The sequence below is a fragment of the Medicago sativa genome, chromosome 6 (assembly GCF_051527215.1).
Source record: "Medicago sativa cultivar Bolivia chromosome 6, Bolivia_mono, whole genome shotgun sequence".
Lineage (NCBI taxonomy): Eukaryota > Viridiplantae > Streptophyta > Magnoliopsida > Fabales > Fabaceae > Medicago > Medicago sativa.
The window spans coordinates 28,167,817-28,191,958 of NC_140754.1; the positions used below are offsets into that span (position 1 = coordinate 28,167,817).

The 24,142-nt window shown below is 33.0% G+C and overlaps 1 protein-coding gene, 2 long non-coding RNA genes and 1 pseudogene across 4 annotated transcripts; 1 reads left to right on the forward strand and 3 right to left on the reverse strand.

Moving 5' to 3' along the window:
• Positions 1 to 4,806: 4,806 nt before the first annotated feature.
• LOC146914309 (TMV resistance protein N-like) lies at positions 4,807 to 8,346 on the reverse strand (annotated as a pseudogene). The gene is made up of 3 exons (XR_015014098.1): positions 7,721 to 8,346; positions 6,462 to 6,949; positions 4,807 to 5,093 (listed from the first exon to the last, which is right to left on the reverse strand). The product of XR_015014098.1 is annotated as a TMV resistance protein N-like (transcript).
• Positions 8,347 to 10,939: 2,593 nt separating this feature from the next.
• On the forward strand, positions 10,940 to 12,369 carry LOC146914310 (uncharacterized). Its single transcript, XR_015014099.1, has 3 exons — positions 10,940 to 11,609; positions 11,774 to 11,872; positions 11,980 to 12,369. It is a non-coding gene; the product is annotated as an uncharacterized LOC146914310 (long non-coding RNA).
• A 2,544-nt stretch (positions 12,370 to 14,913) lies between these two features.
• On the reverse strand, positions 14,914 to 18,365 carry LOC146914311 (uncharacterized). The gene is made up of 3 exons (XM_085721044.1): positions 16,695 to 18,365; positions 16,069 to 16,550; positions 14,914 to 15,889 (listed from the first exon to the last, which is right to left on the reverse strand). Exons 1-3 carry the CDS (start codon positions 18,363 to 18,365, stop codon positions 15,052 to 15,054), a joined length of 2,991 nt encoding a protein of 996 aa, XP_085577170.1. The 3' UTR covers positions 14,914 to 15,051.
• Positions 18,366 to 19,813: 1,448 nt separating this feature from the next.
• LOC146914312 (uncharacterized) lies at positions 19,814 to 20,221 on the reverse strand. Its single transcript, XR_015014100.1, has 2 exons — positions 20,097 to 20,221; positions 19,814 to 19,899 (listed from the first exon to the last, which is right to left on the reverse strand). It is a non-coding gene; the product is annotated as an uncharacterized LOC146914312 (long non-coding RNA).
• Positions 20,222 to 24,142: the final 3,921 nt, after the last annotated feature.

A 24,142-nucleotide genomic window follows, 5' to 3' on the forward strand; every position in this document is an offset into this window, starting at 1 on the left:
TTTTGATATGTTCCTGTCTGAAATGTTTTTGATGTGTCTTGGTTTATAATTTTGCTTCTTAATTTTTCAGCTTAATGTATTATGTTCTGTTGGAACACTAGTTAATTCTAGTGAAGAAAATTGGAAAGAAAAAACACTATGAAAGAACTAGTGTGTGGGTGTGACTTAAAAATGTCCCACATTGGAGGGTCACCCTAACTAGTAAGTGTTTATATATGGGCAAAGTGACCTCTAAGGGTGTGCCCTTGGGGTACCCAATTTTGTGAACGGGTGAACGCTTACAAAATATATATATCGCGCGCGCCGCCGACCGACCCGGTCGGGCTTGGGTCGTGGGTCGTGGAATAAAAAAAAATGATATATATATTTTTTGTCACTTGAAAATGTTAAATTAATTTAATCATTATCCGTAAGCGCTACGCGTAACAAATAAATTTGTTACGATCCGACCCGATCCATAACGCGTATCCAGAAACTTCCGGATATATCCAATTAAGAAACAAAACGCGTTTGCTTAAGGATTAAGCAGACTTAATCCCCAAGTCACTCGTTTTTTGTTACAAACTCTCCCTATAAAAGGAGAAGTTCGCCCCACTCATTCTACACACTGAAAAGAATTTCATTGAGTTGTCGGGAATTCTTTTCTTCTCTTCTCCCTCCGACTTGTGTTAACAAGTTTCTTCTGCTTCTACTCCTTTCTGTCCCTTTCGGTTTCAAATAGAGCGGTTACGTACCGTATCGAGTGGCTTCGATCAATCGATTGAACCATATTTTAAGAGTGTTCTTAAGACCATAGTCCCTTCTTCGGTTTAATGTCCCTTCGGAATTAAGAGTGGTCTTAAGTTCATAGTCCCTTCGGAATATAGAGTATTATTAAGATCATAGTCCCTTTTCGTAATACTAATGTCCCGTCGGAATTAAGAATGATCTTAACAGTATATAAATTATTTCAATAATTTTCTATTTAATGAGAAATGGTAGTATCACCATATTTGAGTGGTCGTAGTGCCATATTGATGTTTTGGAGAAGTTAAAGTTAGAATGGTGGTAACACCATATTTGAGTGGTCTCAGCACCATAATAGAATGGTAATAATACCATATTAATTTGAGTGGTTTCAATATTAAAGAGTGGTCTTATTAGAACCATATTTGAGGGTGTAATTCTCGAACGATTTTCTACAGTGCAGTAGTTAATCGAACAGTTGTAGCTGGGCTTGTTTTATCCTGGAGGCGGCGTGGTTGATAGTCTACCTTGCACAACTTTGGGTAATGCCACGAAACTTCTTAAAGAGAGCGACCTGGTCGTGACTCAACCTAGTAACAACTTCGGTAGATAACAGAATTTGGAAATCCAAATTTAACAGTTTGGAAATCCAAAAACAACAATTTTAAGACGTTTCGATCTGCTATGTCTACTGAAGAAGTTACTTATTGAGGTTAAGTTGTCCCTAAATACATTAAGGATAAATCAAGCTATAGATTTACAACTTTTGACTGAAATGATGAAGTGATTGTTGTTTCAATCAACAACGCTAAAAATTTATTTGATGAAAACAATAATTTGTTACAAAACAAATTATTAGTTACAGAACCAAACAAGTTTTGATTGTTACAAAACAAGAGAAAAAACGTTTGGAGCTCATAATGCGAGCGTCGCGTATTTTTTGTTACAAAATAGTAACAAGATAAAATAATTTAGTTCCATTTGTTACAAAATAGTAACAAAGAATGGAAAATGATAAAGTTTTATTTTATATAAAACTTAATGTCCCTTACGTGTTATTTTAAAACAATAACAAGAATTGCCATAAAATGGCATAATGGATGTATTGACATGTTGGATGCTCTAAATATTAGAAAGAATTTGAATTTCAGATTTTATTGAATAAGACTGAGTTGACTCAGACTTAAAGAGAGACTTGTGTATCATGCACTCTTGTGGGAAAAGGTTGTGCCTTTGATGACATGTTCAAAATTAAATTCCCTTTCTATATAAGTTGGGTAATTTTAATATTTGACATATCAAAATTGATCATGAACAAGAGTTTAATTTTTGAGTAACTTGGACTTAATTCCAACGTTATATAATTAGACAATTTTATTTGTTGCAGTCAAGATATATGAACCAAAAAGTTCATATAAATCAGAATTTAGAGAATTTGAATCTCTAAACATAATAAATTATGATATGTGTTAAATTGATGACACATAAATTAGAAATGATAAAATGATATTTTTATCATATTATTGATGACTGTGAACTTTGGAAAAATAAAAGATGGCACACAGAAGATCACCCTCTTAGATCCCATTGAGTGAAATGAGAGGACATGTCTCATGTGAACACATCCAAATAACCACCGGGGTCCCATTGCTCAAAGATGGCACACAGAATTGGAAATTTATCATAAAAGAATGTTTAACATGTTTGAAGGAAGCAACTTCTTGCGTCTAATTCTTTCGGTCATTCCAACTTCAACAGTTTTGATGTCTTCTATAATTATCTCAATATGAAACATCTGTGCTAATAAACCTTGGACCCAAACAACATGAATAGTATCATTATCCACCCCATGAGGACCATTATCATGGAATAGTCTCATGATAATTGTCACACCAAACTATTGATTGTGTCTCTAAATCTTTGTAAATTTTCCAACAAATTAAATAATATTTCCCCTTTTCAAACAATTTTCCACCTATATATCCTAACCAGTACCTCACACCTTTTCTGATTTTAAGAACATTGGAATCCACAATTAGTACCATTCTTAAGAAGGGATTGTACACAATAGCAATTGTAATGTAATAGATGAATAAAATAAGAACCGTTACAATAAGATTTATGGCAATTCCTTGAGTTCAAAATGTCACAGCTGTGATGCGGCGGTTTTGTTGAGATGGAAGCCGCCGCCTGCATCCTGGTGTCTGGAGGTTCTAGTGGCGGTGAGATTGTTGCCGGATTTCGCACAAATACATTTGGCTTAGACATAGCTGCCACAGGTAGGCCGACATCTGGCGGTGGCGTCGGACTTGCACAAGACAAATTTTTTTCATCCTAGTTGGAGTCTCTTCTCCTCCATGCTTTCCTCCCATGTTTTCCTCCTATTATGTTCATATGTTCCTCTGTTTGTGTTGTCCTTGAAGTCACATTATATTGCGTTGCCGATGACGTTAACTTTGTTACATGCCCTTCTTTCTCCGTTGTTTCTTCATCAAATTCTGGCGTCGCCGCTGTTTAGATGTCACAATCCATGCCATTGTTGTTCACGTTGAAACTACCTTCCAATCCTAGATTGAAAGAGTGGAAAATGAAATGTAAGCTTACTCATGTTCGATATAAGTTTAGTTTGATCCCTTAATTGTGAAGGTTTTGTCGACTTTTTTATTTTGTAGAATGTTGGTTTTGCACTCTTTATTTGCAGTTAACAACATAGATAATGAACTATATTTTTCCTCATAGATGCATGGCGTTTGTGTACTTACCTTACTCTATAATCTTCAGTTTACATAATGACAAGCTTCTTTAGGATTCATATTTCTAGCTGCAATCACTTTGAGGTGAGATTTAACACTGAATTCAATTAGGTCTTGTTGTGAATTCGATGAAAATCACACCAATAAAATACTTGATGTGTGGGGCAAGTAATAATCAAGCACAAAACAAAGTGTATGGAAGTTATAAACACAAGCCAAAAGTAGAAAATAGCGAGAAAAAAGAAAGAGACACGAAATTTGTTTATCCAGTTCGGTCCAAAACTGACCTAATCTGGAGGAGAGAGCAGCTCTCCGTTCTACTATAATGATGAGTAACTTTACAAAAGAGATATCAATGGGTTACAAGAATATGTCTCCCGCCTAATTCTACCCAAAGTCCCAATCTCTTCCCGTGACCAAGAGACTCAATGCTAATAGTGTTTCCCAATGTGAATCAACCCCAGCCCTAGTGTTTGTTGCTAAGAGCAAACTCTATACAAACCCTAGTTTGTTGTTTGTTTCAAAACCCTTGTTTTCAGCCCACTATATCTCAAGGTTTACTCTGATACAAGGTATGTATTTATAGAGAAATATACCTCATAAATTTGGAACGGATATCACGCTGAAGATTAGCTTTCCTCCTTGTTTTCCTCCTTCAGTGAAAGAATATTTGCATCAAAAATATAATATTCCCTTTCAAAATATATTTGCATCAAATCGTCCTTCATACGTTACAAAAATATATTGATTGTCCATAAATATATTTTCAGCACAAAATATATTTGAAACAAATCTTTTATATTTTTAGCAACAATATTCTTCATCCATCAAATTTTGAGTCATACTACAACATATCTGTAATGGATTTTTCTTTATAGCTTGATTCTATTATGGAGTTTGAAACAAATGTCTACTTAAAGTTTTACTACACAGGGTGAGTTATTGATTTAGGGTCCGATTAGTTGATTATTATATAAACAAAGTACTAGAGATGTTAATTTCAATTCTTATGTAATTTTTTTTTCTTCCGATTTTATGTATTATTTATAATAAAGTTTATTACAATTTGTTTTAGTTGACTTCTTGTGTCATTAAACCTTTGAGAGATGTCATTGCCAAAAAAAAAACCTTTGAGAGATGTAACACAACGTAGTTTTCTTAATTTTGTAGTACGGATGAAATGGGTCAGTATAAATGTATGCAAATTTTTCTTATTTTCTTAAATTTTATGTTACCGCCGTGGGTAAAATTACTTCATAAACACACATAACTTACCCAAGGCTTGGCCGTGTGTAACGTTATTGACGCTTTAGCCATGGGTAATATATAGGACCAATATTTATTGTTAAAACAATGATTACCCACAAATTATCCATGACATAACCGAGGGTAATTACAGTGGGCTTTTTTTGTCGTGGGTAACATTACCGACGAGGCTTTTTTCCACTGCACTGAGGCCCTTGATAAGTCGTGGGTAATTTTGATTACCCACGACTTTTTGCATTTACAGACGACTTTTGGCCCTGAAACTACTGGGTAAATACTTCTTTGTGTTTGTTTCTATTTATATTTATAATCTCTTCAACGATCTTTTGAATTTCTTCGTATTGTGACCTGCAAGTTTAAATTTAAAACAGTTAACCAACAATACCAAATCATCACATACCAAAAGAAAAACATAGTTTTCTTTCATTTGATTAATTAAAATAGTTTGTCATAAATATTTGTAATTAATTAAACTAAAATAACCGCGTTGCGCGGATGAGATTATTTTATTTTACAAGCTAAATTATATTTCCTCATTGTATTTTTGGTTCCTCTAGGCTCAATTTATAAAATAAAAAAAAAACTAGGCTTAATAAGTTATTTTATCCCTTCTTTCAAAAAAAAAAAAGTTATTTTATCTCTAAGTAACTTTCATTTTTCATGTTGGTCTCATAATTACTAAAATCCATGTTTTAGTCCCTTATGTTTGTCTCAGGTATTCAAATAATCTTTGACCGTTAACTTTAACCCCAAATGTCTATGGTGGACCAACCTTAAGAGTGATCCCCTGTTAATTATTTTAATTTAAAATGTTGATCTTTTTTTTAAAAGATGGCGATTCGATTACGTAGGTCTATTTTATCTTACGATGAACGACCAACACCTAATTTCATTTTTCTTTTTCTTCATCTTCTTCCCTCAACGTTTTCTTATATGCCACTAAAACTTTTTTCATAGTCGAAGAACAAGCTAGTTGAGAGAGAGAGAGAGAGAGATATTTTTCAAGGTTGTGTTTGGAATGGTGCGTCAGCAAAATTGGATTGGGTCTAGAGTTGTGGAGATGCAAAATAGACCAAAACTGGGTGAATAAAAGGGATAAAATCTTAGGCATAGTTAAGGGTGAATAAAGAGAGAAAAAATCATAAATAAAGGGAAAAGTTTCTTGCATAATTATGTGCTATAAGACCATCCACAATAGAGCACCCTAAATTGGGTGCTTAAATTGAATTCATATGTCCACATCACTCATTTTATCATAATACTTAATAAGTATCAATTTTCTCCAACCCAGCACCTTAAAATAAATCATTAAATAGATCCCACAAATAATTTTATATCATTACATTTCAACAAAATTTATTTATTTTATTAAGATTTATTAGATGGCACCCATGAAAAATGAGGAGAGAGAGGGTGCCTTCATAGTCACCCAAGTATTATACACCACAATGGGGGTGCTTCCATAGTCACCCTTCTCCATAGCCACCCAAGTATTATACACATTCCGGTCATTATTTATATTGGATGCCATTTTTGCAATGCGCTCAAGGCTTAATCAGGGAATGACGTTCAACTCAAAATTTAAGTGAGGTAGCAAAAATATAGTTATGTGGCATGCAAAATGATAATTACTGATATTTTATGAGTCAAAGTTTTAAAATTTGTTCAAGTAATTAAGCATCAATATATACAATAACAATAAGGAAGATTGCTTACTTATCACGTAGATCCCAGCTAGAGATATTCCCCACTTGTGTGAGAGTTTCTCTCCATCTTTGCACCGTATATGGGCCAATTTTGAATCCATGTTTGGATAGGGCTTCACCATAGCCACCACTTTGCTTTTGCACCTCAGAAGGATCAACATCATAGAAAATAGGAAGAATACGTTTTCCATGTTTTTGACTGCAGCGAAGGATGTATTCCAATTCACGCAATGAAAACCTGAGAGGCTTCAATTGCATTAAAGAGTCCGGATGCTATGAATTCACCTTTTTTAAGTTCAGTGTCATCTCTGAATGCAAAAATGCCTCCTTTGTAGGGTAGCAAAAAGATGATCGATGAAATTGAAGTGTGTGTCCGGGCCTCTAAAGCTCACAAACACGTCATAATTAATCTCAACCAAATCTTTTGTACGACTTGGAAACTTGCAACCCAAAATACTTATATGTTCAATGATGTTTTCAAGCTCCGCGTGTTGTGGCCTGCAAGTTTAAAACAATTAACCAACAACACGAAATCATCACATACCAAAACCAAAGAAAAAAATATATCCAAATAACGAAGTTTCTTCCTTTTGATTATTAAAATAGTGTGTCGAGGACTTTGTAATTAATTAAATGGGTTAAATATGTTTTTGGTCCCTATAAAATGGCGACCTTCTAAGTTTAGTCCTTACTTAATTTTAATGGCTTTTTTAATCCCTACAAAAAAAAATTTACTTATAATTTTAGTCCCTTCTAAAATAAATTTTGTTTAATTATCCTTAAACTGTTAAATTTTTTAACGATTCTTTTTATACAAGTTTAGAACACTATGAAAGGTTCATTTACTAAAATCTATAATTTTTTAACATGAAATAAATTAAATATGAATTTTTTAAAACGAAAAAAGTTTAAGATATAAGTAACAAAAATATGGACGTAGAAATCAAATTTTTGCGATATTTTTTTTGGAGGACCTTTTAATAACGTTCTTAACACGCCTGTAAAAAATTGTTGAAAAATTTAAGAGTTTAAGCATAAATTAAACAAATTTGGATTGAGTAAGGACTAATATTGAGTGCAGAAATTTTTTGTAGGGATTAAAAATGCTATTAAAATTAAGTAAGGACTAAACTTACAAGGTCGCAATTTTGTAGGAACCAAAAACATAATTAACCCTAATTAAATTTATGAGTCAAACAAAGCTTTAAACTTTGCACAAGTAAGAGCATCAATTAATACAATACAATACCAATAGGGAAGATTGCTTACTTATGACATAGATCCCAGCCAACGATATCACCCACTAGTTGTAGAGTTTCTCTCCATCTTTGCACCTTATTTGAGTCATCTTGGTATCTCTCTCCAAGTTTGGCAAGGGATTCACCATAACCACCATTTTGCTTTCGCACCTCAGAAGGATCAACATCATAAAAAACAGGCAGAACGCGTTTTCCATACAATACACTACAGTTAAAGATGTACGCTAATTCTTGCAAGCACCAAGATGAAGCGGCATATTTCGGAGAGAATACAACTATGAAAACCTGAGAGCATTCAATTGCGCGAAAGAGTTCGGATACTACGGATTCACCTTTTTGAAGTTCATCTCTGAATGTAACAATTCTTTTTCTTTGAAGGGCACCATAAAGATGATCAGTGAAATTCAAGCGTGTGTCTCTGCCTCTGAAGCTCACAAACACGTCATAATCATTCTTTCTCCTTGGAGATGTCACTAGAGCGGAAGAGCTGCTACTGCTGGCCATCTGAATAAGCTAAATTGTTAATTAATGTGTAGAGTTGATTATTGCTACTACAGTGAAAATATGCAAAATAGGGAACAAGGAAGAAAGGAGAAGAAGGAAGAGGGTGTTGAGTAATGATGAACTTTCCTGTGGTCCTTCTTCACAACTAGTCAAATATCCGTGTGTACGATACTCGGTTGTGTGGAAGACATTTTTTTTTCATACGCAACTTTATAAATTTTCTTCAAAATAATATTACTTATATAAATTGTGAATATCAATTAAAAATATTTAAGAATAATATTATTTAAGAATAATATTACTTTTTATCCCGTATTTTATAATGTATCTGAAAAAAAAAATGTGTGATGTGTATTTTTATATTTATCAATGATAAATTTTGATTTTTATCTTATATATTGGCTTAAATGCAATTTTGATCCCCCTATTTTTAATCTTGTTAACTTTTGATACCCTATTTTCTAAAATAAACTTTTTGATCCCTCTATTTAAAAAGTCAACGGAAATTTCTAGTCCCCCTCCTCTTTAGATGATGTGGCACGCTCATTAATGACGTTGATCCTATATGATTTTGCTTACATGATACTATCATTAGACATATCTTATTTCCACGTCATTAATTATAATTAAATAAAAAAATTGATAATTAAAATTAAAAAAAAATCTAAAAATAAAATATCCATATAATTGAAGAATCCTAACTAGTAAAATTCTCAAATTGATTTCCTCCCAAATCGAATCACCCTCGTTCCATCATGAAGGGGTGTGCAAAATATACGGTTAATGGAGAAAACCACATCCAAATCCAAAATCACATCCAAATAACCGGATATTTGCACATAAAAAAATAACCGGTCTATTCTAAAATGGTCGGTCATCCATTTTTATAAATCCAGTTATTTTATTGGATGTCCAAATCCATAACTATATATTTTTTTTATAACTGTTTAACAATATATTTTTTTTATAAAATAACAATATTTGTTTTACGAAAACGAGACAGAGAGAGTACTCACTGGTTCTGAATCAGTGTTCGTTGGAAGAAGGCGAAGAATGAAAGATAACGAATGCAGTAGCAGTAAAATCAAAACAATAGGACGAAGAAGAAAAGAAAAGGTGAAAATTTAATCCGAAAAGTTAAATTAATTTGTGCCATTACCATACACAAACGACACAAATCCAGCTACTAAGTTTCAACTTCTTCAATTATCATTTTCAAATAATCACAATTCACACATTCATTTGTTTTTCAATTTTGTTTTCAATTTCTTGGTTTGTGATACGATGATTCCAGGAAATGGAGCTTATCACCGAATGGATGGAAATAAGTTAATAAACCGATAAATAACCGATTTTTTATTTCGATATTTTTATAAACCAAACCATATCCATTTATAAACCGGTTTTGTAAAAATAACCGGTTATATATTCGTAACCATATTCATAACCGGTTGCATAACCGAATTGTAATGAAATATGGTCATGGTTATGAATCCAAATCCATATAAGTGGTTTATATATGGATATGGTTTGGTCGGTCAAAATATCCGACCATGAACACCCCTCATCTATGTTCCATCACTCCATCATCTTTATTAATTACCTTCTTATATACTCATTGATTTTCTTCAGCAAGCTTTGAAGAATAACAATAATGTTGCTACCCGAAGAATAAGTGTCTCCCACTTGATAGAGCCCATTTCTTCCTATAACTTTTTCTTGAGAGCCTTCAACCTTTCAACCAAGATATTGGAGCTATAAACTTAACTGCTTCGCAGCTTGCCTCTGATGTAGTACTCCTAACAGTGAACCACCTTGAATCAAGCTCACTATATTAGCTTGTAGAACCCTAACTTTGTCCACGAGACTTCTAGTTTTATCATATTGAATTCTACCTAGGTTGAATACAACTATTTATTTAACCTTTATCCAGGAGTTGGTCTTAGGAACGATAAAATAAGGATGATGGAATCAGAGTGACGATTCAATTTGAGGAGGAAGAAGAATTAGGGGTTGAGTGGCGATTTTACAGGTTAGGGTTCTTCAAATATATTACTCCCTCCGTTTCAAAATGAGTGTCGTTTTAGGTGTTTACACACATATTAAGAAATGCAATGATTAAAAGAAAGAGAATGATTATTTTACCAAATTATCCTTATTAACTATTGGTTAGTTTTAAAAGTAATATTTTGGAAGTAGTGTGCAGAGTATTAATTGGAGGGTACAATTGAAAAGAAAAAATTATTATTGCATTGGAAACTGAAAGCGACACTCATTTTGAAACAATTTTTTTGGCTAAAGCGACACTCATTTTGAAACGGAGGGAGTAATATTTTATTTTCAGATTATTTTTTAAAAAATTTAATTATAATTATTAAAAAAATTAATATTGTGTAGGACAATGCATTAATTAATTTAATATATTAATAATAATATTAATATTGTCCCGTGAGCATAACTCAGTTGGTAGGACGATGCATTATTATATGCAGGGGCCGGCCGGGGTGCCGGGGTTCGAACCCCGGACACCCTACTTATTCACCTTATAAGGTGAATTCTAGCCACTAGGCTACTTGACAAAAAAAAAATTAATATTAATGGCGTGGAAATGAGATGTATAACAATGGGACCATGTAATGTAAGCAATGTCATATAGGATCCACATAGAAAGCCACATCATCTAAAAAGGAGGGGGACCAAAAAATTTCATTGACTTTTTAAATAGGGGACCAAAAATTTGATTTTAGAAAATGGGGTATCTGTCTCTATAAATAAGATGTCTCTATAAGAACAGATTTCGTTGACTTTTTAAATAGGGGACCAAAAATTTGATTTTAGAAAATGGGGTATCTGTCTCTATAAATTTCTTACCTTTATCTTGTTTTTGATAATGAGATCTGTGATTGTTTCTTTTTGATTCATGATTTTGGTTTGTTGAATTATAGATAGTGTTCACTCAATTGTGTTTTGGAATTGTCTCTACATATCTTTTTTTTTTTTTTTTGTGGTGCCCGGGGTTTGAACCTCGGACCTTGCATATATTATGCATTGTCCCTACCAACTGAGCTAAGCTCACGAGGACTGTCTCTATATATCTGATGAAGGCATTGAAGAGACCTGTTTTTTTGCCTGTTATGCCCTTTTTTCAACCATTTTTTTTTAGTAGTAGCTATGTGAAACTTGATACCAAGGCTCTAAAATGTACTGGTGAAATTATTCTCCACATTGATCACTAAAGAACTTACATATTTGCAGTATCTAGTTGTGATGACATCGTGACTTTTTTTCTTTGCATATTGCTTAACTGCATCAAGGGAAGACTTGAGTTTACTTAAGCAGCACATAGAATCCCAAGCCAAATAACTTGTAGAGAAAGAAAGAGTGGAAAATGAAATGTAAGCTTAATCATGTTCGATATAAGTTTAGTTTAATCCCTTAATTGTGAAGGTTTTGTCGACTTTTTTATTTTGTAGAATTTGTTTAGTTCTATGGTGGTTTTGTTGTGCACTCTTTATTTGCAGTTAACAACATAGATAATGAACTATATGATTCCTCATAGATGCATGGCATTGTGTGTGCTTCCCTTACTCTATAATCTTCAATTTACATAATGACAAGCTTCTTTGTGATTCATATTTCCAGCTGCAATCACTATGAGGTGAGATTCAACACTGAATTCAATTCGGTCTGTAATGGATTTTTCTTTATAGTTTGATTCTATTATGAAGTTTGAAACAAATGTCTACTTAAAGTTTTACTAAACAGGGTGAGGGATTGATTTATGGTCCGATTAATTGATTATTATATAAACAAAGTTACAAGGTCATGTCTTCAAATATTCTTCAAAAGTGTGTGAAAGCCTGCAACTTTTCAATTTCTTTACAAGTTTTCTAATGGGTATCATACATTCTTGCATGAAACCCATACCAGGGTATGATACCCATTAGTTATAAAGCAATTGATTTAGAGATGTATGATAGAGTATGTGGTAAAAGTAATATTCAACTCCTTATTAGAATGAACTAGATATGTATCTACACATTTGTGTAAATTGTCAAAAGAAGTACTAGAGATGTTAGCTTCAATTCTTAAGTAATTTGCTTTTCTTCCAATTTTATGAAATATTTATAATAAAGTTTATTACAATTTGTTTTAGTTGGCTTCTTGTGTCATTAAACCTTTGAGAGATGTCACTACAAAAAAAAAAAACCTTTGAGAGATGTAACACAACATAGTTTTCTTAATTTTGTAGTACGGATGAAATGGGACAATATAAATGTATGCAATTTTTTTTTATTTTTTAAATGTTATGTTACCGAGGGCTTAGCCGTAGGTAAAATTAATCCATAAACACACATAACACACATAATATAGGACCAATAATTTATCGTTAAAACAATGATTACCCACAAATTATTCATGGCATAACCGAGGGTAATTAGAGTGGGCTTTTTTGGCCGTGGGTAACGTTACCGACGATGCTTTTTCCCACAGCCCTGAGGCCTTTGGTAAGTCGTGGGTAATTTTGATTATGCACGGCTTTTTGCACTTACAGATGGCTTTTGGCCCTAAGTAATGACAGAATTTCTTGTCGTGGTTGTTGGGTTAAACTAGGTAAATACTTCTTATGTTTGTTTCTCGTTATATTTATAACTAGTCCTTGCACCCGTGCTGCCGCACGGGTCATACAAATTGCATATGTGTGAATCCTAAAAGCAAATTTTAATAGTAAGTATCAAATCTTGAAAGTACATCTTAGTGATCACACCTCTCTCTGTTGTTATGGATAAAATATGAAAATAAAACTGTATTAGTCTAAGAAAATAATGTGTTCTCTATGTATAATCTTATATGCTATATGTGTGGGATATATGAACTTCTTTTTGAAAAAACATATCAACCAATTTACGGACCTTCCTTAAAAAAAAACCAATTTATGGACCGAAAATATATATCCAAACACAAAAAATAAGGAAAGGAAAGTAAAAGGAGAACCACATCACCTTAACAAAGCAGAAAAGCATAAATGATCATGGTAGTAGAGTTGGGCAATCATGCATATATAAGATAAGTTGGGGCAAGATTTTATTGAAAAAATTAAAACATTCATTTTTAGAGTTTCCAATCTAATGAATGGAACTTTTTTTGGATATCATAATCATTTTAATCTTCTTATCATGTTAGGACTGACTTTTCCTAAATTTTCTGACAATTTGATTAGTGTATACTTTTTTTATTGGCAAAATTACAGAAATGGTCCCATAACTTATTTTTAGGTAACGTTTTCGTCCTTTATCTTTTTTTTTTCCCATTTTCGTCCTTTTCTTTTTAAAATGTTACACAACAATCCTTTAAGTGGAATCTGTTAACTAGTCTGTTAAAAAAAAAAAATTAACGTTATGTTCATCTTCTCCAATGTTCACACAAGCTTCTTCTTCTCAGTCACCCTTCAACCTGCAAGAACCCTAAAAAATCAAATCTCAAAATTCATGGCATCCTCAAGCACACAAGGTTCACACACACAATCATTTTCCGGTTCCTTTACAATATACCCAGTGGAGTAAGCTCCTCCTTATTGTCTAATGCCCCAATTGTCTTCAGAAGTTCTATAGCATTTTGAACAGCAAGAGAATATGGCGGCTGAAGTGCTTTTCCTAATAGAGGAAGGAAATTTTGGGGTTGTAGGAACTTTGTGGTGAGTATTTATACATATGATTACGTACATACCTTGTTCTCTCTTGCTCATCCTTTTCAGATCTATTATCACTAGTTAATTTTGCCTTAATTTTAATGGTTTTTTTTCTTCATAAATTGTAGGCTAGTAACATTAATTCTGGATGCAAATGCTGTTACCAAAAAAAATTCTGGATGCAAATGAAATTGGAATCAAGGACACTTAAGAATGTTATCCTGAAGATGCAAATGGACCACAACTCAACAAAAAGTTGGATGAAGATTTTGATTATCATGTGTCTTTTATTTGGTGTAACTTTTATGTTTAAGTTGATCAAATAAGGTTGTTAGATTGTTAAGAAAATATGTATTGAATGTACTCGATGAATGTACTCAACAATTATGTTAATTTGATGTAGTTCGATTGAATGAGTTAGTGTCAACAATTTGTGTCTTGATCTGCCTTAAAAAAAATTGGTGACTTGATCTCATTTCATTTTGCAAGAGTTTTTTTTTTTTTTTGAATCGGTAAAATATTATTAGCCACTAGCCCGTGCGAGAAACACTAACAAGCCATGGACGAATACGGACAGAACAGAAGCAATTACAAATGGCCAAACCAAGACCAAAAAATAAAAACCATCACCCATAGGGAACTGCTGGCAGCACAGCAGCAGAATGCTAAAAAAGAAAAAACCTGCAATATTTAGCAGGAAAAAAACACCCCTGCCTAAGCTCCAAAACCACAAAAAACAACAAAAGGCACTACACAACCAAAACCCAGCTGCCATAATAACTTCCTCTACCAATTTGTGTCATATAATTGGTGTCATGTAGTTTCAATTAACAGGTTCATACACAATAATATTAATTGGTATCAATAGTAATTAACTTTTGTCATAATAACTTCTCCCATAATAACATAATGCAACTTTTGTCATTGTTACAAAATCAGTCATAACTAATTAACTGCAGAAATACATACTGCCACAACTTCTAACTTAAAGGCAGTACAAGCTACTTACAAAACGACATAAGGTTCGAAAATAATAAAATTCCAACATAAAGGCAGTACAAGAGCTGCATACAAAAAGACATAAGGTTCCAAAGTAAGACATCACAAAAGTTGCCCAAAAAATACATTAAATAAACTGCCATCTAATATCATGGCCTCCATATTTTCATCTTTTGTCTAGCAAAGTGAGTTGTTGTTGAATATCTTGAGCTTGCAGCAGGTTGAGAATTTGCACCAGATATATTTGTTACCATATTTGATGTAGCAGAGACACTACTAGTAGCAGGCTGAGTACTTGCAGCAACATTAACTTTTCGAGGTCTTCCTCTAGGCTTTTTCTGAGATGTAGCAACAGTTTGGGTCTGTGTTGCATTCTGACCAACACCAGGTGCGGGTTGGGTGTGTGTTGCATTCTGACCAGCAGGAACAGCAGCCGCAGGTTGGGTTTGTGTTTCATTCTGACCAGCAGGAACAACAGGCGCAGGTTGTGCAATTTGGCTCTGATTAGGTGTGTTTTGAGTCTGATTTGTTGCAGTTGGAATTGAGAGCCCTCTACAAGAAGCTTTGTTATGACCAGGTTGTTTGCATTTAGAACATCTAGCAGGCATTCCTTTTCTACTAACAAGTGAAGAATCTCTCGCTTTCTCATCACCATCTTTGTTCCTTTTCCTTTTCGGTCTTCCAGGAAGTTTCCTTAAAGGGGGTGGTAATATATCTGGATATGGAGTTGAAACCCACAGGTTCTTTCCATTTGTTGGATAAATGATAGGACGGTAACAAGTCTCATATTTCTCTTTTCTGTAACAATCAGGAATCAAGTTTTCCGGATCTTGTTTGGCAAATATGCAGCTTGCTACTGCGTGACAACAAGGTATTCCAGTAAGCATCCATTTCCTGCAAGAACACTCTTTCTTTTCCAGACTTACTGTAAAGGACTCTCCTGTGTGATTGAGGGCGTACACCCCGTAGATATTCTCAGTCGAAAACCTTGTCAAACATAAGCATATACACACCATATTATGACATTTAGAAAAACTCACAACAGAAAGCAAGAAACCATGATATTGTTATAGTAGAAAAACACTTAGCAGAAACATACATTTAGAAAAACTGAACCATATTAGATACATATTCATTTACAAAGTTACAATATGACAGAAGCATACCTGCATCCCCAATTCTTTGATAACTGACACTCTTTCTGCAGTTTTTTCTTTATGTTAGGCAAAACAGAGCCATCATATGCTTGTATCTTAGTTCTGTTTGTTGCCCACCTTTCCATAAAATAGTCTCTGATGTCTTCAAACATTGTAACAATTGGCTTTCCCCTGGGTCCAATTATTACACTATTGAAGGTTTCTGACATATTGTTGACTAATACATCACACTTTGAGTTGAATGAAAATCTTGATTTCGACCAATGCTTTTGTGGAATCTTCAGCAAATATTTATAAGCTTCTTCACTAACCTTCCTTATTTCTTTCATCTCCCTCTCCCATGCTTGAAAATATGTAGCCTTGGCTGCCTTCCACATTAACTCCTTGAGTTTCTTACCCGGATGCTTTTTTCTAAAATTGTTATACAAGTGTCTTACACAAAACCTTTGTTCAACATCAGGAAGAAGCGCCTCCATGGCAGGTAAAAGTCCCTTAAACCAAATAATCAATATGTATAATAAGTTATGAATATTAACTATGAATATTATAATCAATTAGAAATAATTATAATCAATATGCATAATCAACTATGAATATTATAATCAATTAGAAATAATTATGATATTGAAACTAACCTTTTGTTGATCAGATATGAAGGTGTACGAATTACATGCTTCTGGACCACCCAAATCGTCAACTAGCAGTTTAAGGAACCAATCCCATGAATCTTTTGTTTCACTTTCAACAACAGCCACAGCAATTGGGAGCATTTGGTCATTTGGGTCTCTACCCACAGCAGCAAGTATTTGACCTCCATAATAACCTTTAAGAAAACAACCATCAAGGCCAATAATGGGCCTGCACACTTTGAAACTCTCTTTACAACCATTAAGACACATGTATAGGCGTTGGAAACTTGGCAGCAAGGGTCTATCCACATAAATTTCCTCATTGTTCTCCCCTCCATCTTCTACTATTGTAGGTTGAATTTGTACCTTGACAGTACTTAGTGGATTAGATCTCATTAGTTCATGAGAGTAATCATACAATCTAAGATATTGTTCTCTAAATGAGCCATCAACCAAATCAATTGCAACCCTACGAGCCCTATAAGCTTTCATCTTACTCACTCCAACATTCCACTTTCGATGCGCTTTGTTTGAAATAGATGTCAGTGTAATATTAGGAGTCTCCCTCACTGTTGGCTCTAATCTTTTCCCCAGCCAACTTGATTTCATTAATGAGACTTTATAATCCTTGGGACAAGAATGTTCGTCATACAATTTCCTCAATTGCCATGTATCTTCATTGGGAAGTTTAGCACAATAAGCCATCCACTTGCACGGGTCCTTGCATACAGCCCTCACTCTTATTTTATCATTCTTGATCATCTTCACATCGACCTGATTATGAACAGCATAAGTTGCAATTGCAGCCTTAAATTCCTCCCTGTCTGAGAAAAGTGTACCCAAGACCCACTTGTATTCGAGCATATTTTTTGGCATGACAAAACCTGGAAAATTCTTTGTAGTACTTTCCTCGTCACTAGTCTCACTAACTAACTCTTCAGACACATACTCATCATCAGACAACCCTCTATGTGGCATCACAAGCTCCTGCCTTTTCGTTGTACCCCAATTGAAATCATCATCATCAATTAAAACATTTGGCTCTACACTTTGTTCCACGTTTAGATCTTTCTCAACTATGATCTTCTTAGGTCTCCCTCTTTTTTTACCAGTTGAGGCCTTCTTTTTTTTACTTGAATTTCCTTCATTTTCTGCCCTCTTCCTCTTTTTACCACCTAACCTTTTCCTTCTTTCCTCATTATCCTCAATAGTTTGTGTTATTTCCCCAAGAACATCAACTTCTGTTTGTACATCACCAAAACCATCATTAATGAGCAGCTCATCATCCGAGTCCCCAAATCCACTATCATCAGAGTCTCCATCATGCATTTCAGGTTGGGCTTCATTGTTTGTTTCATTTTGGGCTTCACTATAGATAATATAGTTGGGCTGTGACACTGAATGTACTAGAAACAAATGCACTTTTCCATTACCCTTGGCCCAATCACTCATTTCATTAGCTCCAGTATCATCTGATAGGCACTTTTTAACACCACCAACCTCATACCACATGCTAATGTTATCCTTGTACCCCAATTTGCCAACATATTCTTCAATATCAAAAAAACACCAATAGTCAGTGTCACAAATCCAATTTGACACTTCACCTTCATACACATTCTTTGATTGGTCGATAAAATAGCCACCATGATGAATATCAACAGATATTGTAGACATCTGAATAACGACAAAAACACAATCAATGGAAAACTATTAAACATATAGGTAGGGACCACAACAAATCACTACCAAAAAATAGGGACCACGTATGCAACTTGCATAAATAAATAACCAAAACACACCGTAGAAACACATAAAAACATAGATAGTAAAATCCCAACATGACATAGATAGTAAACTAATCAAAATGGATTTTTTCAACATGCTTTAGATAGAAACAGAACAAGAAATACAACACCGTGATTTGCTACAATGAACAAGAAATATAGAGAGGGTTTTTAGCATGTTCATGAATCAAAGCCACATTAGAAACACATAATGATTCAGAAAAACAAATAAATTCATTAAATCGCAGATACATACCTTCAAATCGCAGATTCAGAATCGATTAGGGTTTCTAGGTTTTTGAAATCGCAACTTCAAATCGCAGAACTCTGTGTCTTTTCAAATCGCAGAACTTTTGAAATCGAATAGCAGCATCTTCCTGGTTTTTCGAATCACAGCATCAAGCTTGGTGTTCTAGGTTTTCATCTTCTATTTTCCTTCTTCTCAATCGCGTTTATGTTCTCTGTGTGTGTGAACATGCGTTTCTGAAAATAACAAAGAAAAAGAGAGTAATTATAAAAGGGTAAAAAGGTAATTAGAATGGTAGAGTTTTTTTTTTAACAGATGGTTAACAGAAGGGTAACAGTGCAACATTTTAAAAACATAAAGGATGAAAATGGGAAAAAAAAAAGATAAAGGACTAAAACGTTACCTAAAAATAAGTTATGGGACCATTTGTGTAATTTTGCCTTTTTTATTTATTTTATGTGGACATATGGATTTAATTATTTAATAATTGTAGCATACATATTTTTCTTTGAGGTATATAGTACTAACTGTCAAGTAAGTCTTTGTTTTCTCCTTTCATTTTGTGTGACATGCAGAATGGGAAGTTCCTTTTTTTTTTCAATAGTGGAGGAAACTATTCAATTTGATAATTAATTAATTCTTTAATTCTTCAAAGATAATTGGAAAGTCAAGTTGTTAATTAATAGTGTAAATTTTTTTTAGATGTACAAATTCAAAGATATATAAATATATAGAAGATAGAGAGATAGATGTGTAACTTGGATCATATCCTTTAACCTTCTCTATATATTGTTTTTAGAGGCATTATTCTTTATTCATCTCAATTTTATCTATCTTTATTTTAATTACACATACACAATGTTTATCTCTATCATTATACTTGGAGTAATATGTTTATTATTATTTTTATACGAAAAAATGGTAGACACTTGTCTTCACCTTTATAAAAAAACAGTATTATTTATAAATATACCCCTTATTTATATTACCAATTTGTATTAATTAATTAATGGCCAAAAAATAAAGAGTAAAAAAGAGAAGAAAAACTATAACACCAAATTGAAGAGGAATCATCCAATAGTTTCATGGAGAAAGTGACAATAAACAACCATTTTTAATAAGCTTCTTCCTCACCATCAATGATGCAACAAAATAAAAAATAGAAGCATCATTTATCCTAATTCACAAAAAAAAAAAATCAAAAATCCACATACACATTAAGGAATAAAAAAATATATAAAAGAAAGATCGAAAAATAGACTAATAAACATTTGAAGCTTAACTATTTGATCAATCTAAGAGTAACTTGACTCCCTATCAATTATAGTATCATAGAAACCAGTTAATAATCAAGAGATAAGAGAAAAATTGTACCTACACTAATGAATAAATCGTCATATAATTAATACCAAGAAATATTGAAAAATGGATTCAAATCCAAATCCAACACCAAAACTCACTGGTTTCTAGCTTTCATCTTTTGCAGCGAATCAAGACTACTACCACCACATAGTATTATTAGAATTGTGAATATTGTTATTTCCTTTCATATTTGAAGCTTTATGTCTCCTCATGTAGCCACCTAAAGCTTGTCCTATTGCAAACTCCAATCCACAAATAGAACACTCTTGTTTTAGACTTTGATAATCAAAAGATAAAGAGTAAAAGTGAGTGGAAAAACAACAATACAAAATTGAAGATAAACTATCCAATTGTTACTTGAAAGTGATGATGAACAAAACCCAAAATATGATGCACAAAATCACATATTTATACACAATGTTTTCAATGTAGAAACTAAAAATATTGAGATCATATTAGTGGTTGTATATATAATGAGTGAGTGTATGGTCATAATTAAAAAATGAGTTACGAAATAAAAAAAAAAGCAGTTCAAAGGTTGTGATAGAAATGAATCCATCCATCCATAATCCATAATAAACATGTAAAGAATGTGTGAAGGAGGTATAACGTAAAATGAAACAAAAAGCATAACGTCAAATTAAAAGTTAATTGTGTCTTGTATTACTTGACCTTGTGTATTCTTTTTAATTGTTGATATCAACTGCTGTATTAATTCATTGTTGGTTTGTTTATGATATGCTATTCATTCATTTCAATCATAATGTATTAGTGGAAGCGATATTATAACACCAAAACAGCTATTGGTCAAGTGCTTAAAGTGCTTGGATGGAGGCTATGGGTTGCGAGTTCAACTCCCTGCAGAGACTTTTTTCAGAAAGATTTTTTAAACCTCTTGTGAACTTTAGTATTATATATTAAGATTAAGATCTCTTCAACGATCATTTGAATTGCTTCGTATTGTGACCTGCAAGTTTAAATTTAGAACAGTTAACCAACAACACCAAATCATCACATACCAAAAGAAAAACAGAGTTTTCTTTATTTTGATTAATTAAAATAGTTTGTCAAACATATTTTTGTAATAAATTAAACTAGAATAATCGCGTTGCGCAGATGAGATTGTTTTATTTTACAAGCTAAATTATATTTTCTCATTGTATTTTTGGTTCCTCTAGGCTTGAGTTAAAAAAAAAAAAAACTAGGCTTAATACACACTCCGCTCACTATTATAAGCAAAACATTATAGATTTATTCATTAAATGATATGTATGTGGTCTATAATAAATAACATATACACCATTAGTTGAATGAATATGAAATGCAAATTTTTGCTTATAATAATGATCGAAAGATGTATATTATAATAGATCTTTGTAACCGATGAAACCATTATTTATATTGCATGCCATTTTTGCAATGCGCTCAAGGCTTAAATAATTTATATACTGTTAAGATCATTCATAATTCCGACGGGACATTATTATTACGAAAGGGACTATGATCTTAATAGTACTCTTTATTCCGAAGGGACATATATTATCGAAAGGGACTATGAACTTAAGACCACTCTTAATTCCGAAGGGACATTAAACCGAAAAGGGACTATGGTCTTAAGAACACTCTTAAAAATATGGTTCAATCGATTGATCGAAGCCACTCGATACGGTACGTAACCGCTCTATTTGAAACCGAAAGGGACAGAAAGGAGTAGAAGCAGAAGAAACTTGTTAACACAAGTCGGAGGGAGAAGAGAAGAAAAGAATTCCCGACAACTCAATGAAATTCTTTTCGGTGTGTGGAATGCACTATGTGAGTTCTCTATTTATAGGGAAAATTCACAACTAATAAGTGAGAAACTTTGGGAACAAGTAATATGAGAAACTTTGGGAACAAGTAACATATTACTTTGCGATTAAGTAGTTCACATATTAGATCTAGTACAAAAATATCTTAATTGAGTACTAAAATATATTAAATTTAGTACAAAAATATATTATATTATGTACCAAAATATTTTAGCAAAACTTGGGGACTAAGAAAGCACTTTCTAATAATGATTAAATTAATTATTTAATTTATCATTTCCAAATAATAAAATATATATCAATATATATTTTTTCTCTAGTGCTTATGTACCCCCATTAATTAGAGGTACACCCCCACTATATAAACACTACTAATGTATGTGTTCCATCCGATGTGGGACTTCCACTTTTTTCAATTCACACAACACTAGTTCTACCCAACATGGGAATTTGTGTTTAGTCTTTTCACTCAATTTCCACACATGTTCCAACAGAAACGTCAGCGCTAAAAGAAATCTAGTTTCAAAGCGGGTCAAGATCCTCTCAATTTATAACTTTTTCCATTTGTTAAAACTAGTATAGTGACCCGTGCCAAGCACGGGAAATAAAAAACTTTTTTGATCAAATGTATAGATTTTGTATTATGTTATCTTAAAGTTATAAGTGCGGTTATAATTTAAATTTGATATGAAAAAAATATCATCTTAATTTTGTTAATTTTGTATATATTTTGAAATATCTAAATATTGTTTGTAGTATAAGATGTACTCATTGTTAAATTTAGCATATGTAATATTTTTGCAAAAATATTTTTGCAAAAATACGCCGACGTACTGTATATTATTATTTGTTGACATAATGTATTTTACTAATCATAAAAACTAAAAAAAATTGTATTTTTTTTATATAATAGTCAGTGTCAGATGTATAAACGTAGTCTGTGAATGCAAACATTAAATTTCTTACGGGTGTGTATAAATATTGTTTGGGCTACAGAAACGCCGATTGTTATTTGTTTTTATTTTTTACAAAACCAATGGTCTAATGTAAATATTGTATTTTAGGTAATAACGATGTAAAAAAAAAGTTCCGCGTATTGGTATACCTGAAAAGTGTATCAATTAAAAGTCAATGGCAGGAGGATCTGCTTATATAGAAATTGCATGTCTTGTAATGACCAGTACGCCTTACAAAGAGATTAAAAAAAACGACTTCCAAACAATACGCAACTTTAGTTTTCTAAATTATAGCAACAACAATTCTAAAACATAACCAATGATCATACTTTTTCAAAAACTTCACGATACACAACATTTGTGGTCTCCTTGCAAACATTATTATCTTCATCCAAGATGAGCACCTTCAAACCTTTTCTAGAAGTAACTGGAGAGACAGCGACATAGAGTTGTCCATGCGTGAACACGTGCTTAGGAAGATAAACTCCCACTCGAGATAAAGATTGACCCTGACTTTTATTTATTGTCATTGCAAAACAAAGCGTCAATAGAAATTGTATGCGACTGAATTTGAAGGGTAGTCTTGGATCACTCGGAATAAGATTCATCTTGGGAATGAATACCCTGGTACCTGCCCTTTTTTCCTGTAATTACGGTAGCATCTATCGTGCTCTTCCCTAGATGTGTAACTGTCAGCCTTGTACCATTACACAGTCCATTGGCCTGATCGATGTTTCTAATCAGCATAACTGGACATCCCACCCTTAGTTTCAACCGGTGATTTGGAATTCCAGAGCTCTTGATACCATTAAGAAATTCCGTTGTGAATCACTCGCTTTGGACATCAGAAATTTCACCTGATTGACAAACAGAATCAGAGCTTAAATACTCTTTCTCTTCACCTGGAATCAGTGACATCATATATTCGTTAACATGCTCAACTGAATCAAGCGCTGGTGCGAGTATTCCCCTTTCTTGGAAAAATAGCGAGTCACCAAGGTTATCATTCAAATCGGGATACACAAAGTCTATAAGTTGTTGGAACAAAATGTGTTTAACAATGAACCTTAAAGAGTTTTGATGATAACAAGGTATTAAAAATTGTAAATTGGACTAGCTAATATTTGTTCAAGTGTACAGGACCATAATTATAAAGTTACATCATCATTGGTTCTGAATGAGCAAATAAAGAGCAAAAGGAAATGAAGCTTAGATGATTCTGAAGGCAAAGCGCTCCTGAAGTCAAGCTGCTCCTGAAGAAATAGCGCTCCTGAAGTAAGCTGCTCCTGAAGAA

Bases quoted from the DNA above. Each gene is read 5' to 3' on its own strand.
- LOC146914311 (XM_085721044.1), bottom strand. From the start codon at position 18,365: ATGTCTACAATATCTGTTGATATTCATCATGGTGGCTATTTTATCGAC. The intron at 16,551-16,694 runs GTTAGTTTCAAT...ATTTGGTTTAAG, and splicing joins TCATATCTGATCAACAAAAG to GGACTTTTACCTGCCATGGA. The intron at 15,890-16,068 runs GTATGCTTCTGT...ATGTTTGACAAG, and splicing joins TCAAAGAATTGGGGATGCAG to GTTTTCGACTGAGAATATCT.